We start from the raw sequence: 17,799 nt of genomic DNA on the forward strand, positions 1-17,799 counted from the left end.
TAACCTATTTTTCATCTAATGTCCAGAATATACTTTTCCTGTCTCATATTAAAAAGGCAGAAAAAAGAAAAAAATGGAAAGGGTCAATTAAAGTATCTGATCTAACCTTAAAGCTATTTAACATTATTATCCTTTGCCATTTAATAAATCTAAGCCCTGTCCATCCTTATCTGTTGTGAATAATAGGCCTTTATATATCCTTCCATGAACCAGAGTGCTGATGTGTGTGCATGTGTGAGAGTGTGTGTGCGTGCATGTGGGTTCTAAACAGGATTCCTGGCAATGGTACATGCCTATAATCCCAGCCCTTTGGGAGTCTGAGGCAGGAGGATCACTTTTAATAAAGATGTTTTTCAAAATGAGACGGTACATTAAAGTCAGTCTAGAAATCCCCTCTAAAACATAAAAATCTAAAATATACAAATTCTGGCCAGCACAGTAGCTCACATCTGTAATCCCAGTGCTTTGGGAGGGCAAAGCGGGAGGACTGCTTGAGGTTAGGAGTTTAAGAATAGCCTGGGTAACATAGCGAGATCCAGTCTCTACAAAAGATAAAAATCAAAAAATTAGCTGGGCTTGGTGGCACATGCCTGTAGTCCCAGCTACTTGGGAGGCTGAGGTGGGAGGATAGCTTGAGGCCAGGAGTTTGTGGCTGTAGTGAGCTGTAATTGTGCCACTACACTCCAGCCTGGGTGACAGAGAGAGAGACCCTGTCTCAAAAAAAAAAAAAAAAGGAAAAATGATGAAAAAATAAACAACTCCTGAAAGATTCAGTAGAATCCCTCCTACCATAAAAAATTACCAAAAAGCAAAGGCCATCTCTGTCAACTGATGGGTTGGCCATTGCTTTATGCACAGAGGGATTCCTTAATGCCCAAGGAGGGAAAGGAGCAAAAGAAGTTTTATTTTAATAACTGAGAGTTTGTCAATTTTTCAAGTATTTTCCACGTCCAGAGGGTCAAAGGGGTTCAGTATACGCAGACAAGTTTAACATGCTTTTCTTATGTGCTGCTACATATTACTAACATGCACTAGTATATAACACTAGTAGATACTAGTAATATTAATTCTACAAATATTGCTAATATAGATAATAATGAATCTGTTGCAAGGATATCGCTGCTGAAAAGCCATGACTACTTCACTCCTGTTGGTCAATGTTCCCAGCAGGCAGGGAAGGGCTGAGAAACATGCAGAGAGTGGAGAATCAGATAATAACAGAGACCAGAACCCAGGCAATACCAGGAGTAAGATATGGTAGCAATAGATGGGGTGGGAAGGGAACGTAGGCTCCATGCAGGTGAGGTCCTTATTCACTTTTGTATCCTTAGTGACCAAACAGGGCTTGGAAAATGGTAGCAGCTCAATAAATATCTGCTGAATGAAAGAATAAGTGAAATAAAACAAAAAGGAAGGAGGTCACAAAGAAGAAATGGAAAGATAGGAGGAGAAATATAGGGTTCATTTAAACCCCCAAGAAATCTTCGCAACAGCCAATAATAAGTGAGTCCCTGTTTTTGATAGGGTACCGTCCCTAGTCCCATGCCTGTGGGAGTCGTTGGACTGTGGGGTGGGACCTCCCACTAGTAGATAATGTTCCCTCCGGGCTCTCACTTCCCCATAGTTTCTGGAGATACAGAGTGCATGGATATTCCCCTGATGTATTTTGGCTGTGTTTCAACCTTCTTTTCCAAATGCTTTTTAAATCAAAGCTACTTACAAGTAGTGTAAGCAACTCATTTTAATTTCCCTTCCTCTCTCTGGTTCTCGCGTCCTCTCTAGAGCAGGTGCTGAAGAGCCAGAAACAGCCAACCAGATGGCAGGGGGAAGAGGACGCAACCCTTACACTGGATAGCGAGACCCTAGTCACTGAACACTCACAGTTACACACAGGACTGATACCCCAGTCCTGGGTGTCTCCGGGAGAGCTGAACGTCAGGCAGGAACAGCTTTCTAGTATGAACAATGCTTTGGAAGAAAATATTTTAAACAGTACGATAGGATAAACAGGGTGCAAATGTAGTGGGATCTAGCAGGAGTAATTGAAAAGATTTGTCCTGATTAAACGTGTAATTCTGTCCTGATGAAACTGTCTTCCCAGTCCCCAGCTTTCTTCTTTCTTCTTCACAGCTCTTTGGAAAAAAAGTTCTAAAAAAGTATTACTTACATATTACCCAATATGATGGCCAAATAAACATGGCTGATTTCCAAGTGAAAGTTCTTACCAATATTTGAATGTGCAGAGGCAAGAGATCCCACTCATATAATCAGGTCCACAAATCAGTGCAATTTCACCTCTTCTTCTCAGTAATCCTTGGTTCTGTTGAGGGCCTCTTTCCCTCTTGAGGGGAGGGGCTCTTAATGCACCTTTGGAAACACGCATGTGGACCACAGGGAGCTCTGTAAGGCTGTCCCCATAAACGCCCTCTACCTCAAAATAGCAGGAAGAATTTCTGGTAGCAAAAATAGGGGAAGTGTGTACATATGTTTAGGGCAAGGGTGGGTTTATGGGGAAAAGGATGGTAGTAGTAGGAAGTAAAGAAACAAGTTCATAATTTATTCTTTAAACAGTGACCCTCGCCATCTGATTTTGTACCTAAGATAAAATGTGATGGGTCGCACATAAATTCTATAACCTTCCCTCCTCTCTCCAGCTGTGGAGATAAGTGATACAAGCATATGGCAAGCCACAGGAAACCAGGAAATGTGCTTGAATCCAGCTGCTATCCCGTAGTTAGAAAAAAGGAAGTAAATCAACTCACAGCACAAACTCAGGATGGCTTAAAATGGGAAAAACGCATACATGGGTGGAGTAAAGAGAAGAATTATTAGAAGGGAAGACAAGGATCCCTTCAGAAAGAATACCACAGGCCCTTACAGCTTGATAGCGGGGAAACACTTTTAAATCATTTGTCTTTCTGTAAGAATCCTAAAAGCCATAAGAGAAAAATAATTCTCTTTGTGAAAGTTTCCATTCTTGGGCTAATATGGACACTCCCCTGCCCAATGGAAAGGGTCCATCACTCTCAGACTATATGCATCTTCCAGTGCGGTGCACAGATGCGCTGAGTAGCCCCTGCCCCACCACGCGGTAGAGCCCTTGCCCAGTGGGTGACCCAGCCTCTTGGCAGCAGATAAGCTACTTAGCAATGAGGATTCCCTTCTCAAGGGGTAGGTCTATGAGACCAGCATGTATCCAGATGGGCACCATATTCATGCGATTTAATTATGCATGCAAATATTCCCCTTCTTTGACATGAATATGTTAAAGGTGAAAGGTTAATATGGTGATGGGAAGAAAAACCACTGTGGAATGAGAATGCTTTTGATATCTCTTTAAGGAAAATAACGATTAAGCTCTCCCTCACAAGACTATAACTGTATTAACATATAGCCAAAAGGCCGCTGGGAGGAACCTTAAAAACCTAGAATGGTGCAAGGTACGTACCTTCTATCCATCAGGAAAACTTGTCCTATGAGTGAAAAATTGAGCAGATTCACTGGTTACTCAAATATTTGCAACCACACTGCAACTGGATCCCTCGGAAAATAAAGCGTCTTCTCAGAGTCGTCATCATCAAATCGTATTTACCAGCGGCCTCTCCGTTTGTGCCCCAAGTATGTGTTACCGATTAGGTAACATCTGTAGTCATTTATACCAGAAACAGAAAGAGATGCAGGAATCCAAGAGGAAGGCCTAGGCGTCATTCTTAATTCTTTTGCTCCATATTTGTAAAGGAAGATCTAGAGCCCCTCCAGCACGCCCCCACACCAGATCCACCACCCTGCAGCCCTACCTACTCCCTGCTGCGTCCAGACCCCTCCCTGCCCTAGTCCTGAAGCAGTCCAACAGAAAAGGAATCTATGATGAAGGTGGAGCACGTTAAATTACTGTCAGAGTTCTTGCCTGGTTTCTGGGAACACAAGCCAATACAAATTTTCGTGGCTATATTAACATATGCAGCTATGCGACAGGGAGATGATAATAAAACAAGAGCCCTTTTGAGTCTGGTCTTTTGAATCCCAGCCCTTGGAGAAAGCTGGGTCAAAAAAGCAAAAAGGGTAGCCTGAAGCTTGAGGGCTAAAAAGGGAGGTGCAGAGGCCCTGGCCTTGAGGCTGTGAGCTGGAACAGCTCCCATATGGGGCGGGGGAAAGCAGCCGGAGCCATTCAGGTGTACGGGTTTGAGGATTTGTAAAGGCCATGTGGAATTACAAAATAAACAGAAGGGTGCTTACTGGCCAGTGCGGGTGTAACACCAGCTATGGCCAGAGAGCCTGTTGGAATAAGTTTCTCTTTGTAGCTGAGAAAGAACCAAGTTCCAGGGCTGGCTGCATCCAGCTACTTCTGAGTCTGACCTGCTTAAATGGTCAGGTTAACAATACTGCTGTCTAGCCTCTGAGCTTAACAAGATCTAGACCTTCAAGAGAAGGTTTCTCTGGGTATAGAAATATGTTGTTTTTACCTTATTAAAGTGATCTGTTCCCTGTTTGTATAACATATAGATTTGGTACTCCCAATATCTCCAATTCTCACTGAGTTTTCAAGGGCTAAAAAAAGTCTAATTCTTATTTATATTTCATTGTCCCCCAGCCATGGGATATATATATATATAAAATTGCTCACAGTGTGTATGGCAATGAGGAAAGTGATCCAGCCATTAGTTTTAGGCCCATTGCTGGTCACATTCACTATAAGTCATTAAAAAAGTTGACATATAAATATTCTTTGCCATCAGACATATAAAGAATGCTATAGCAAATACGAGAGTCAGAAGGGTCCACTCCACTGAGGTATTATTCAATAAATTTGGTTTCACAGGCTTTATATCTCTGAAAATTAAATAGCACTATGTGAATATGAGACAGACTTTCCTTTTAATATTAAACAAGTCTGCATTTTTTACTTAATTTTTGGATTTATGGAAAATGTGATAGGGCTCACAAGCAACAAAAGAAAAACAGAGATAAAATGGACCTCATCAAAATTAAAAACGTTCATGCTGCAAATAATATCATTAAGAAAACGAAGGACAACTGGCAGAACTGGGAGGAAATATTTGCAAATCATGTATCTGAGAAGAGACTTATGTCCAGAATACATAAGAAACTTTCAACACTCAAGAATAAAAACAAATAACCCAATTTAAAAAGTAAGAAAATAACTTGAATAGACACTTCTCCAAAGAGGATATACAGATGGCCAATAAGCACATGAAAATATGCTCAACATCATTAGTCATCAGGGAAATGCAAATCAAAACTATAATGAAACACTAGTTTACACTCTTAAGATGGTTATAATAAAAAAAGACAGACAAAACCAAGTTTTTGCAAGGATGTGGAGAAATTAAGACCCTCATCCATTGCTGGTTGGGATGTGAAATGGTGCAGCTACTTTGGAAAACCACTTGTCAGTTCCTTAAAATGTTAAACACAGAGTTAGCATTTGACTCAGCAATTCCATTCCTAGGTATATACCCAAGAGAATTAAAAACCTAAGCCCACACAAAAACTTGCACATGAATGTTCATAGTAGCAGAAGATGGCAAACAATCCAAATGTCTTCATAAACGAAAATGTGGTATATCCATACAATGGAATATCATAAAAATTGAAAATGAATAAAGCCATAAAAATGAAGTACTGATTTATGCTACAACATAGAAAAACCTTGAAAACATTATGCTAAGTGAGAGAAGCCAGACACAAAACACTGCATATTGTATGATTTCATTCATATGAAACGTCCAGAATGGACAAACCTATTGAAACAGTAGATTCATGGTTGCCTGGGTGCGGGGTGGGGGTGGTGGGGATAGAGAGTGACTGCTGCTCATGGGCTCGACATTTTTGGGAGCAATGAAAATTTTCTGGAATTCGATGTAGTGATGGTTGCACAACTCTGTTGGATACACTAAATGTCATTGAATTGTGTACTTTGAATGGGTAAATTTTATGGTATGTGAATTATATTTTAATAAAGATGGGCCAGGCACAGTGGCTCACCCCTGTAATCCTAGCACTTTGGGAGGCTGAGGCGGGCAGATTGTCTGAGCTCAGATGTTCGAGACCAGCCTAGTCAACATGGTGAAACCCCATCTCTACTAAAATACAAAAAATCAGCCGGGCGCAGTGGCAGGCACCTGTAATCCCAGCTGCTCAGGAGGCTGAGGCATAGAATTGCTTGAACCCAGGAACCCACTGCATTCCAGCCTGCGCAACAGGGTGAAACTCTGTCTCTCTCATACACACCCTCCCCCCACACACACACACACATACACACACAGTTTTTAAAATGAGATGGTACATTAAAATCAGTCTAGAAATGCCCTCTAAAACATAAAATATATAAATTCTGGCCAGGCATAGTAGCTCACACCTGTAATCCCAGTACTTTGTGAGTAGCTCATACCTCCCAGTCCTCCCAAGTTGGGAGGGCTGCTTGAGGCCAGGAGTTCAAGACCAGCCTGGGCAACATAGCAGACCTTGTCTCTACAAAAAAAAAAAAAAAAAAAAAAAATTAGCTGAGTGTGATGATGCACATCTGTAGTTCTAGCTACTCTGGAGCCTGAGGTGGGAGGATCGCTTGAGCCTAGGAGTTCAAGGTTACAGTGAGCTATGATCACACCATTGCACTCCAGCCTGGGTGACTGAGCAAGACCCTGTCTCTAAAAAAATAACAAAATAAAATATATAAATTCTAGAAAAGCAGAATACTGGATTCAATAAATTTCTCCAGGGACTCAAAAAAAGTTGAAATGAATATGTGAATTTTTTGATTTTTGGACTTACTAGACTGATTAGATCTACCTGTTCACTTTATAAGTGAACTCTACATTTAGCCTTTTATGGAAGCAGGTAGAATCATAAGGAACTAAGTACAAATTGGCCTCACATCGTCTCTACCACCTAACTAGATAACTTCCAAGTCTGAAGGAGGCAAATGTGAGAAGGCAGTAACATAAAAATACAACATGTATTTTCCATCCGTATAGATTACTGAAGTCACACTGCTTAGAAAGCTTGCTAGACCATAATTTTCCAAGGGAAAATACCAAATAAGCAAATAAGTTTTTGCTCTGAGAAATTATTAAGCTAAATCTCTAATTAACCTCAAATAATTGTTTAGAAGAGTCTCCAACATGGTCTTAGATTATGTAGAGGGGAGGAAGAGAAAGGTTTTTCTCCTAAATGAAAGCCAACATTGCTCAGGAATAATCATGAAATTTAACAGCAAAGAACATTGAAAAAAGTAGTATTATCTGAGGCTCACAGCCAACACTATCTTGATTTATTAGGTACATGTGCCCTTCTAAAAAAAGGTTCCCAGATACCATTATTTCATAATAAATTAAAAAGAATCTTCACTGAAGAGAGATGGTTCTTTTTAAAAAGTAAAATGTACATTTAATAGAGCTTTGTTCTCTGTCAGCTTCAACCTAAAGCATTCTTCTCAGATGGATGAAACTTATTTTTCCAATTAACCATTTCCTCAGCACAGTGCTTCTCAAACCTTAGCTGTCAGAATCGCTAGGAGGGCTTGTGAAAACACAGACAGCGGGACTCCCACCCCCAGAGTTTCAACTAGGTCCAGGGTAGGGCTCAAGAATTTGCATCTCTAACGCTTCCTTATCCCCACAAATTTCATGATGATTCTGCTGGTCTAGGGACCACACTTTGAGAAGCACTGCCTTAGCAAATTAGAGAGGTTTTTCTCTCAGACCCTTTCAAGAAGGAAAGATAAACAGCACCGAACACATTTCTACTCAATACTGAAATGACAGCAACCACCATAATTATTCCTGGACCTTTTGTGGTTCGCATGTATTGTTCTATCTTCCTGTTTCGCACCTCACCCTCCTGCTCTCCCTCCCAGCAATCCCACATGGCTAAATGGCAGCAGCCACATCTGCCCAACATGCCCTCATTTCTAAATAGAGAAGTTTCCACTCTTGGGTCCCAGTTAAAGCCAAGACACTCAGTTGGGATTTAGGACTGGGATAAAGACATTTCTCTCTGGCCATTCTTTTGAGCAAAACATAAACTCAGAAGCTGCTGGCAATTCCCCCTTTCCATCATGTGGACTGGGTAACAGAAGAAGTCCATCTGTCGGTCCAGAGAGAAGCAGAAATGAGGTGAGGAAGGGGGTGGTTCCTGGGTTCCATATGGGCCTCCAGCCTCTGGCTGCAGTGGAAAACCAAGGCCCCACTGCATCTCTGCCCTTGGGATCCATAAGCCAATCCCAAACCTGCATCTTCTACTAAATTCTTCTATCCTGCCAAAACTATCTGAAAAGGGTTTCTGTTATTTATAACCAAAGGGGCCCTAATTACAGCTGCTAATAAAGTGAGTTCTTTTCTTCTCCACTTCAGTTCACCGCAGAGATTAAATTCACCTTAAAATGTCATCCTACTCAAGTTTACCTGTTTCTAAATATCTCCTAGCTGAAGCTCCATCTCATTTAGGTGATACCCTAAGCCCATCACTATGTTATTTCAAATCTAGGGCCTGGTTGAATTCCCATACAAGAAGCAATTGTAATTTATATGGTTCTCCAGGACTAGGCAGGAATAAATGAATATAAACCAGAAATGAATATAAATCCACTGGGTGAGCACAGAAACTTTTAAAACCAATAAACTTGTTTAAAATTAAGGTCTAATATGAAGTTTTATTTACCATGTTAGAGAAATGTAAACGTTTAATTTTTCATTAATGTTTCTGCATAACTCCAGCTTTCCAGCTATGTACTTTTTGTGTGTGGAATTCATATTTTTAAATGGCATTCTTATCTACTACTTCTAGGCTCACCCAACCATGCATGATACATTTTATATATGCATTCCCATGGAAACATGTAACTCCCCAAAGAAAGAAGAAGGCATTTATCTTCATCACTTTGCATCTAGCTACTTCTCTTAAAGCAAAACAGAGACAAAACAGACAAAATGTTGTGTCACTTTCAGCATTACATCATATCCGTGATAACACAGCTATCCCACAAGTTTGCAAGGTGACCAGACATTGCAAAACCAGAGTTTAAAGGTACTTTGAATCTCTTACACTAGCTAATGTTATATATCCTCTATATTGAACACTGAGATTTCGGCCTCCTTGAATGAAGACTTCTGGGAATTATCTTTGGCAACCATATGCTTAGCAAAAAAGTCTGATTATTTTGGCTGCCTTGTGTCACATAACAACAAGTAGTCGCAGACTTCCAGTGCTTTCCTCAGAGTGTGTTGCTTTCTTTATGGCAATCAATTTACTTGGCCCAGCTGTCAGGCATTCAACTTCCCAATTAACAACTGGAAATAGAACTCGAACCACAGGAAGGAAGAAAGCTCAGATTTTCCCCAACGCACACTTAATGAAAAATTGAGCCTACTCTAGCTCATCTGCGTTTTTCCCATAAAACACAAATGTCAATTTGGAAAACAATATACCTACAGAGGTTTCTCCACATAGAAAAGTTCCACATGATATGTGACTGGGCCAGGTGCCAAGTCTCCATCCTTAAGGAGTTAACATAAATTAATTTACAACTGAAAATGAAGCAGCCAAAATTGTGGACTAGTTTCTTCTTATTCATTCAATGAGAAGACTGAAAGGGTCTAAACTATAGGTCACCACTTCTAACCTCAAGGAAATAAGTAACAGGGAAGAAAATTCCTTTTATTCCACATCTTAGCTACTCCTTGGGTCAAAACTAAAACAAGGAAAAGTATGCCTTATCCTTGCATAACTAAGTATCCTCACCCAACTCTTCCTGACCAAAAAGATTTTCCCAAGCATATGGGAAGACTACAAATGAAAACAAGCAAGGCAGGAAGCAATAGGAACTCCTGTTCACAAGAACAGCTACAACAAAGCTTTGGGGGTATCAGCCAAGGCAAACTGGTGGTGTAGCCCTGACCAACTACACAGACGTTTTGGGAAATGAATTATTACTCTTGTCTATAGAGCAACAGAAGTGATCATGGCAAAGGGTATCTGAAGACACAAGTCCTTTACTTGGATGTCTTTCAGGGCATGAACTGTGAAATTGTTAAAATTACAATTTGAGGAAAGAACACACAAAGTTTTTTCCTAACATCTTCATTCTTGCAAGAGCAGTGTTCTATCAGTGATTAGAAACTCTAATATCCACTTTAAACCTAACTAAGGGTGAGTCTTCTTTACCTTGTGGCTTAGGAATGAAATGATATTTGCTTTTAAGTCACGTGCCTATTGTTATGACTAAAAAGCTTCTTCCCAGTTTACCTGACCATGGCCACTAGAGTATGGCAGTACTAAGTTCCAGGTGCAAATCACATGAATGGATTCCACTGCCCTGGATTACTTCTGACTAGACCACCGCATCTAAGGGTCAGGACTGTGATGCATATCTCTTTGACCTAAGTCTTTTGCACACAGAATGCTGAGGATTTGAGGATTTTTTTTTTCAGGGCAAAAATAATTGTTGTCAGTCTTCAAACAAGTTTTCATTTCCACCTCACGAAGCAGGGGCAGATGCCCTTTGGAAACAGGACGTCATCCATTCAACTATTGCTGAACCCCATAGCACATGTGCTCAACCAAAGGCAACATATACATTTAGAAGGACCACTGCTGTCCACAAATATCTTTCACTGTTCATGGCTGTTAGACATATTCTGTTTGGGGGGTATCATTATTATCTACAAAATGATTCCACACTTGTGTCTCAAATCTCATCATGCAAAAGGATTAAGATAAAATATTTTTCCTTAAAGAACATCACTCTTGAAATCTCATTTTTTGCATATTATCTTTTGGTGCTACCCAAGTCTCTTCTGCTTACAACACCTGCTGCACAGCAAACTCTTAACTAGAAATATTATATACTGGAATCTGACCATAAGGAGGGAGACAGGGGTCACTGTTGGTTAAGACTTCAAGTCACTGGAATGTGAAAGTGTATGCTATGGGGGAAGAATCAGAGCTATGTGACCTCTTTGAATTTATCAGAAAACAACAAATGGATTACTCTGCATCATTTAACATAGGAAGGAGAGTTCAAATATACAAAAAATGTGTTCACTTGAACATCCTTTATAAAAATATTCAGCTTTTATAATAGCAAATAGTACAATCTTACTAGACCTCTCATCTGCATAGGAGGTACTGCACTATCTCTGCAAAGTTTAGGAAGACGGAGCTATGATAAGAATGTAATGATTGCATTATGCTTTATTTATAACAAATCATGTTACCTTGAACTTCCAATGTGCTTTGAATTAACATCAAAGAAAAGAATTTTTAACCCCACCAACTGGTAAGTACAGGAATTTCAACTGTTCTGATATGACGACTAAGTAAATCACTGTTAATTCCTTACTTTCCAACCCACTAGTCAACCAGAAACACAGTCAGAACTGCTGATGAAATTACAGGTCTTAAAGGAGTCTCTCCAATGCATTTCTTGCTTTCATTCTCCAAGCACAGCAAGTTCCAAACTAAAAACAGCTTTTGATTCATATTAGCATTTTAAATATAGTTTCTAAAAATTATGCTTAAGAGGTAATGAACTAAGGATGGGATATGACTTGACAAGTATTATTATTGATATAACCTTTTTTTTCCATGTTCTGAAAGTCCTATCTTTGAATTGAAAAGACATTATGTTTTTACCTGTTTCAGAGAGGACAGGGCAGATAGGAGATGACGTGGAAAAAAATCCAAACTATATGAATTTCAAATTATAAGCTATTTTCCCTACATTTAATACACTGAGATTACATTTAGATGCTAGTAAAGAATGATTCATTAATCTTAAGAATAGATTATTGTAATATTCCATTATAAAATTCTCTATCCATAAAATCTCTTATTGCTACTCTATTGGTAATTACTTCAAGTGCCATCTCAAATGCTTATGAAGTTAAGAAAAATATTTGTAATGGTGCTTAAAGAGTGTAGTATAAATACACACAAAATGCCAGGTCCTCTATTAGGAAAGAATAGATATTTTGATCAATTAGCACAAGACCTTTGAACATCATTAGAACCCATTTAAAATTATGGCCTATATCACCTTAGAAAGCAGCAGTGGTTTCCAACAATTTGCCGTGATAGTCAGGAAAAGGTTGTATTTAATAAGATAGGTACACAGCTAATATACACAAACTCACACGCAACACAGGAATTTAAGCCAAGTAATCTGATCGTTCTTCGAATTCACAGCAATAATGCGATATTGCTGCCATTGGGTTAATTATAACCCATGCAGGAAGCAGTCCAGTTGGCCTGCAAGTGAAACTATCAGAATGTGAATATTTTAGAATAAATCAAGTACCTGAGAGTTTCATGAGAAGTTCAGAGGCTGCTTTGACTGACACATCCCGCCTTAGCACACTTCCCTTCCCTTCCTGGGGCTTTAGTGCGTCCTCAGAGACGCCTGGGGCTGACACTTCAGATTCCGGGCTGAACACATAGCTGGACCGAGGCAAAGTCGTGCTTAGGGACTCCCCTTCCTTAGGCTCCTCTTTCACTTTAAAATTAAGATTCATGGGCTCCTTCTGATTTGCAGCTGTCAAAAGAAAAAAAGGGATTATATATACATAAAAGGCCACTCCCCTCCTTAGCTGCCCTGGTACTTCACGAAGTATGGAATGCACAATCACACTGTGCTAACAACCGGAGGGATCACAACCTCATCAGAACAGGCTGGGCCCTGGGCAAAACCACACAATACACTCCATGGGCCTACAACTCTGAGGAGTGTGGGCTTCTGAATCTTTTGAACCTATAATATTTTAAGAAGTGCTACCTCTACAAAGTTTCTGGGCATTTTCTCTTTGGTTTCCCTAGACGTCTTGTTTCCTGTGTATGCCACTGCCTCCCTGACTTATTAGCACTCTCCCCACCTAATCCTATTATGAAATAATGCTTTCAGGCAATTATTCTGCCATAAGATATTGAATACAAACATGAGTCAGAGGCAGTACCCAAAGCAAAAACCTGGGGTGCGATGGTAAGGTGAGGATGGAGAATTTGCCAAACAGAAAAGCTCAGACTAGAGATAGACCACTCTTGCCTCATAAGACGACACTACTGATCCATAAACAGTGGGGCATTTACTTAGCACTGTTCTTCTGATTATGGTGATAAATCCATGTCTGTAGCCCAAGTCATCACTGAGTCCAAAATGGCCTTTTTTTTTTTTTTAAAGAACAGTTTTTATTTTGGAATAATTTTAGATTTACAGAGAAGTTGCAAAGATGATTCCAAGAGTTCCCATATATCCTTCACCCAGAATTCCCTAATGTTAGCATCTTACATAACCATGGTACATTTGTCAGAACTAAGAAATTCACATTACTATGAGCTAAACTCTAGATTTTATTCAGATTTCACCAGTTTTTCCACTAATGTCCTTTTTCCATTTTTAGCATGGTTGGTTGCTGTGGAGTGTGTGGTCAGGATAGAGCTAACTGGCCTATTATGGGATGGATTCTGTGGCTCAGCCACACTGTACCAGGCCTTCCCCACTGGGCTACATACTACCCAGGAAAGACCACAAAGGAAGAGACAAGCACCCTCTTCCTACTACTCTTTACTTTCACAGGCATCTCACTCCCTTTAAGAGTCCATGAGGTAGGAACTTAGGATTGATTACATTGATTGTGTCCATCTTTTGAGAAAGAGGATCTCATCCTAATACAGGATTCTTAGAAACACTTATTAGAATGAGCCTCAAGTCCATTCCATCTTAACAGACAAAAAGATAAAAATAAATCCCCAAAGCAAACATCTATCACCCCTTGCCTACCACCTACTCCAAGCCAATACTCAAGCACAAAGTCTGTTTTCCATCTCATACCCCTGTAAGAATATGCATTCTGGAATCACAAGTTCACACAGACCAGCATATTTGGAAACTGAACCCCAGAAGTCCAAAGAACTACCTGGAAGTTTCACTACCAGAAAGATGCAGAGCTGGGACCAGAACCTAAGTCCATGGGCTTCCCCTGCTGTGTCCCTTACCTGCCTCCACCGCACCACCTCCACTTCTGGTCTCTGTATTGTAACAAAACTTGAAAATACTTGACCTTCCTATCGGCTCAAATACTACCTGCTCAGTGAGGTCTACTCTGATCATCCTGTTCAAAACTGCAATCACCACCTTCACAGTCCTCCCAACCTCTCTTACCCTGATCTAACTTTCATTTTTCCCTCCAAATACTTATTACCTAATAACCTACTATTATGGACACAATTGTGTCCCTTCATATGTCGAAGCCCTAACCTGCCAGTGTGGAATATACCTGGAGGTAGGACCTCGAAGGAGGCAATTAAGGTTAAATGAGGTCATAAGAGTGGAGCCCTAATGCACTGTGACTGGTTCCATTAAAGAACCAGAAGAATAAGAAGAGAGAGAGAGAGAGACACCAGGGATGCATGCACACAGAGGAAAGTCTGCACGAGGACACAGTGAGAAGGCGGCCGTCTGCAAGACAAGGAGAGAGGCCTCAGAAGAAACCAAACCTGCTGACACCTTGATATTAGGCTTCCAGCCTCCAGAACAGAGAAATAAATCTGTTATTTAAGTCATCCAGTCTGTGGTATTTTGTTATGCGGTATTTAGTTTAACAGACTAATCACATGCTATATGGTTTTTAAAATTTATTATGTTAACAATTTATGGCTGGGTGCGGTGGCTCATGCTTGTAATCCCAGCACTTTGGGAGGCTGAAGCAGGCAGATCACTTGAGGTCAGGAGTTTGAGACCAGCCTGGCCAACATGGTGAAACCCCATCTCTACTAAAAATACAAATAAGCCAGACGTGGTGGCATGCACCTGTAATCCCAGCTACTCGGGAGACTGAGGTAGGAGAATCACTTGAACCCAGGAGGCAGAGGTTGTGGTGAGCCAAGATCATGCCACTGCACACCAGCCTGGGTGACGGAGCGAGATTGTGTCTCAAAAAACAAAAAACAAAAACAAAAAAAAAAAAAACAAGGTAGGCTTCATGAAGGCAACAATTTTTTTTCTTTTCTTTCTTTTTTTTTTTTTTGAGATGCTTTGTCACCCAGGCTGGAGTGCAGTGGCACAATCTCGGCTCACCACAACCTCTGCCTCCTGGGTTCAAGCAATTCTCCTGCCTCAGCCTCCCAAGAAGCTAGGACTACAGGCGCCCGCCACCACGCCCAGCTAATTTTTTGTATTTTTAGTAGAGATGGGGTTTCACCATGTTAGCCAGGATGGTCTCGGCTTCCTGACCTCGTGATCCACCCGCTTTGGCCTCCCAAAGTGCTGGGATTATAGGCGTGAGCCAACACGCCTGGCCCAACAATTTTTGTTTTAACACTGATGTGTCTCAAGTGCCCTGAATAGTGCCTGGTACATAGTTAGTGATCAATACATATTTGTTGAATGAGTAAAATGTGTTGCTCCAAATTAGTGGCATCCAAAGGCGTTCCAATATTATCTGAAGTTAACAAGAACTAAGACCTCCAAAATACCCCACCAAAAGCAATCAGAAGTGTTTTCCCTGGATTTAATAATTAGATGGGAGATAAGACCTTTGAAGTAAAGTTAAAGGCCTTTCTACCTAGACCACAGCATTACTGAAATATCTAATCATCACTTGAACTAGAGCATTACTAAAGGAGGAGTCCAGAAAAATCTCAAGGAAAGTGCTTAAAATCTAGCCCTTTGGGGACAATGCCATATGAATCTGAATCAAAGGGAGCAATAACGGTCTACAGAGCAATCCTCAAATATGTACTTCCAACGTCTACCAGGAAGGTTGCTCCTAAGAGGACTTGGTTTATTTAGCACATTTCTCCCCTTTGCACCTTTCCCCGACTTCTTGGGGGATTTTGCTGGTCACCCTTCTAAAGCTTGCTCTCTCCCAACACCATTCTCCCAGAACCCTTTATAAAGTCTTTTCCAAGGGCGCCCTAGTTCATTACGACACAGTAATTAAATAGGGTGTTTATTAAGTCTGTGTCTTTGATTCTTTGAGGAAGAACAATTTAAAGTGAATGGTTAAGTATTTTTAAAATGCTTCATTGCTGCATCTTTTATTTAAAAACATTTTAAAATTCTAAGATGAAGCTAAGAAAGAGATGAAAAAAAAAAAAAAAAAACTATTGAGGCCCCAGAAGCAAATCCCAACTTCTAGAGATTGTTAAGCAGATGCTTCCTGCACATGTAAGTGGTTTCTAGAAGCATTAGTCAGAGTATATGCTATAAGAGACTTAGGGGGAAAAAAGTAAAGATATTTAGCATTGCTAGCACAACCTGGATTTAATAGAACTTCAAAAAGACACTTTAAAAGGCAATAGGCAAGCTGTATATTGCTGGATTATACATTTGCAAGGCACTACATACCTGGTTTTCATTCTGACAATACAGAGAATAACAGAAAATTGTAATGTGCTGAGGAAATGTAAATATAGCTAACGACATATCAGAAGAGCATGTGGAAATCACTCATTTGCCCAAGTTTTAATTTCCCAAACATTTGGGTCTCAATAGAAGATGTAAAAATAGAAATATGAAGGCTAACCTGCTTTTTTCAATGATCAAAAATATTTACATTAAGAACAGTACATAAAGCCTATATTTTAAAATTAATATGACTTAATAATTACTATCTTTTAAATTATCCCACTTTACAAAAAAACCCACATGTGCAGTGAGAGGTGGAATTCAAGATGTTTTCTTTTTCTTTGGGGAAATTGCTAAGAGAAAAGCAACCATTTATGACTCATGACATAGTCTTCACTTTATTCCTACTACTAACATAGAAAGATTTGTGCAGGTGCAGAACTCAACTTGTCAAGGACTTTCACAACACCTGCCTTGACTTCTGTTTATTTATTTGAAAGTTTCTGGATAACTGCACTTTTGATGTGATGAGAAAGCCCTTGCTAATCAAGAGGCCCCCTCTCTCGCTGTTTGTTCCCAGCATCGTAGGACCTGGGCCACGCTGCTGATCAGTTACACATACCTCTCAGTTTATGTACTTGATGGAGGTGGACCACCATTTAAAGGAAATAAATCAGCTTTTTTGAGGATTTATGAAGAATTCAAGATAAAGGCAAATGTGGGAAAGGAATGGGAAAGCTGCTGGGATAAGATGATTCCAGTCTTCCAATTCTAGGAAATTACTGTATAACTAGAAAATACTATATATTTTACAATATTTTCTAGTTATATAGTAATTGGAAAATACTATATAACTTCCCTATTACTAGGGAAAATACTATATAACTTCCTTCTAAAGACCATCATTTGTTTTAACAACGTATACAACTAGCTCTTGAGTAATTACATAGGGATCAAACCTTCCATCAATCACAGGAGACAGATGTTATTACTATCTTCATTTTACAGGTGAGGAAACTAAGGTCCTAAAAAGGTTAAGAAACTGATGCCCCAAATCACAGATCTAATTCACAGAGACACTTGGCTCAGAGTTTCTCACTGGAAATGCATCCAAACCCCTTCCTTTCTCTCCAAGACACCCAGGTACCTTTAAAAGGGACACTATCCTCAGCAGGTGAACCATGGCTTTGGAAAATAAGTGATGTGGGTGAATTAAGCATTGTTCATGAGAAAGGGAAGGGTGGGTTTTGTCTGAAGAAAAGTGACATTTTCTGGTAGGAAGAAATCCTGTGAAGATTTGACTAGGAGGATGAAGGGAAGGAATCCACTGCAAAATAAATACTTCTATTGGTTCCCTCTGGTGAAGGAAAATGACACCTTTTCTTGAGCTTAATAAGACAGAACTCTCTTTCAGTTCAACGTATGGCAATTTTATAAAT

General features: G+C 40.0%; 1 protein-coding gene across 11 annotated transcripts in view; it reads right to left on the reverse strand.

The window, feature by feature from the left end:
- The window catches only part of ZNF827 (zinc finger protein 827), a 181,184-nt gene that overhangs the window by 100,111 nt on the left and 63,274 nt on the right, over window positions 1–17,799 (reverse strand). For all 11 annotated transcript variants that reach the window (XR_008679353.2, XM_019025581.4, XM_055385600.2 and 8 more), the window contains exon 5: window positions 12,317–12,550. Coding sequence is in view for 10 of the 11 variants with exons in the window: in XM_019025581.4 (XP_018881126.1) it covers window positions 12,317–12,550 (234 nt within the window). In the remaining variant the exon portion in view is untranslated. The remainder of the gene's footprint in view (window positions 1–12,316; window positions 12,551–17,799) is intronic.

The sequence above is a fragment of the Gorilla gorilla genome, chromosome 3, assembly GCF_029281585.2.
Source record: "Gorilla gorilla gorilla isolate KB3781 chromosome 3, NHGRI_mGorGor1-v2.1_pri, whole genome shotgun sequence".
Classification (NCBI taxonomy): Eukaryota; Metazoa; Chordata; class Mammalia; order Primates; family Hominidae; genus Gorilla; species Gorilla gorilla.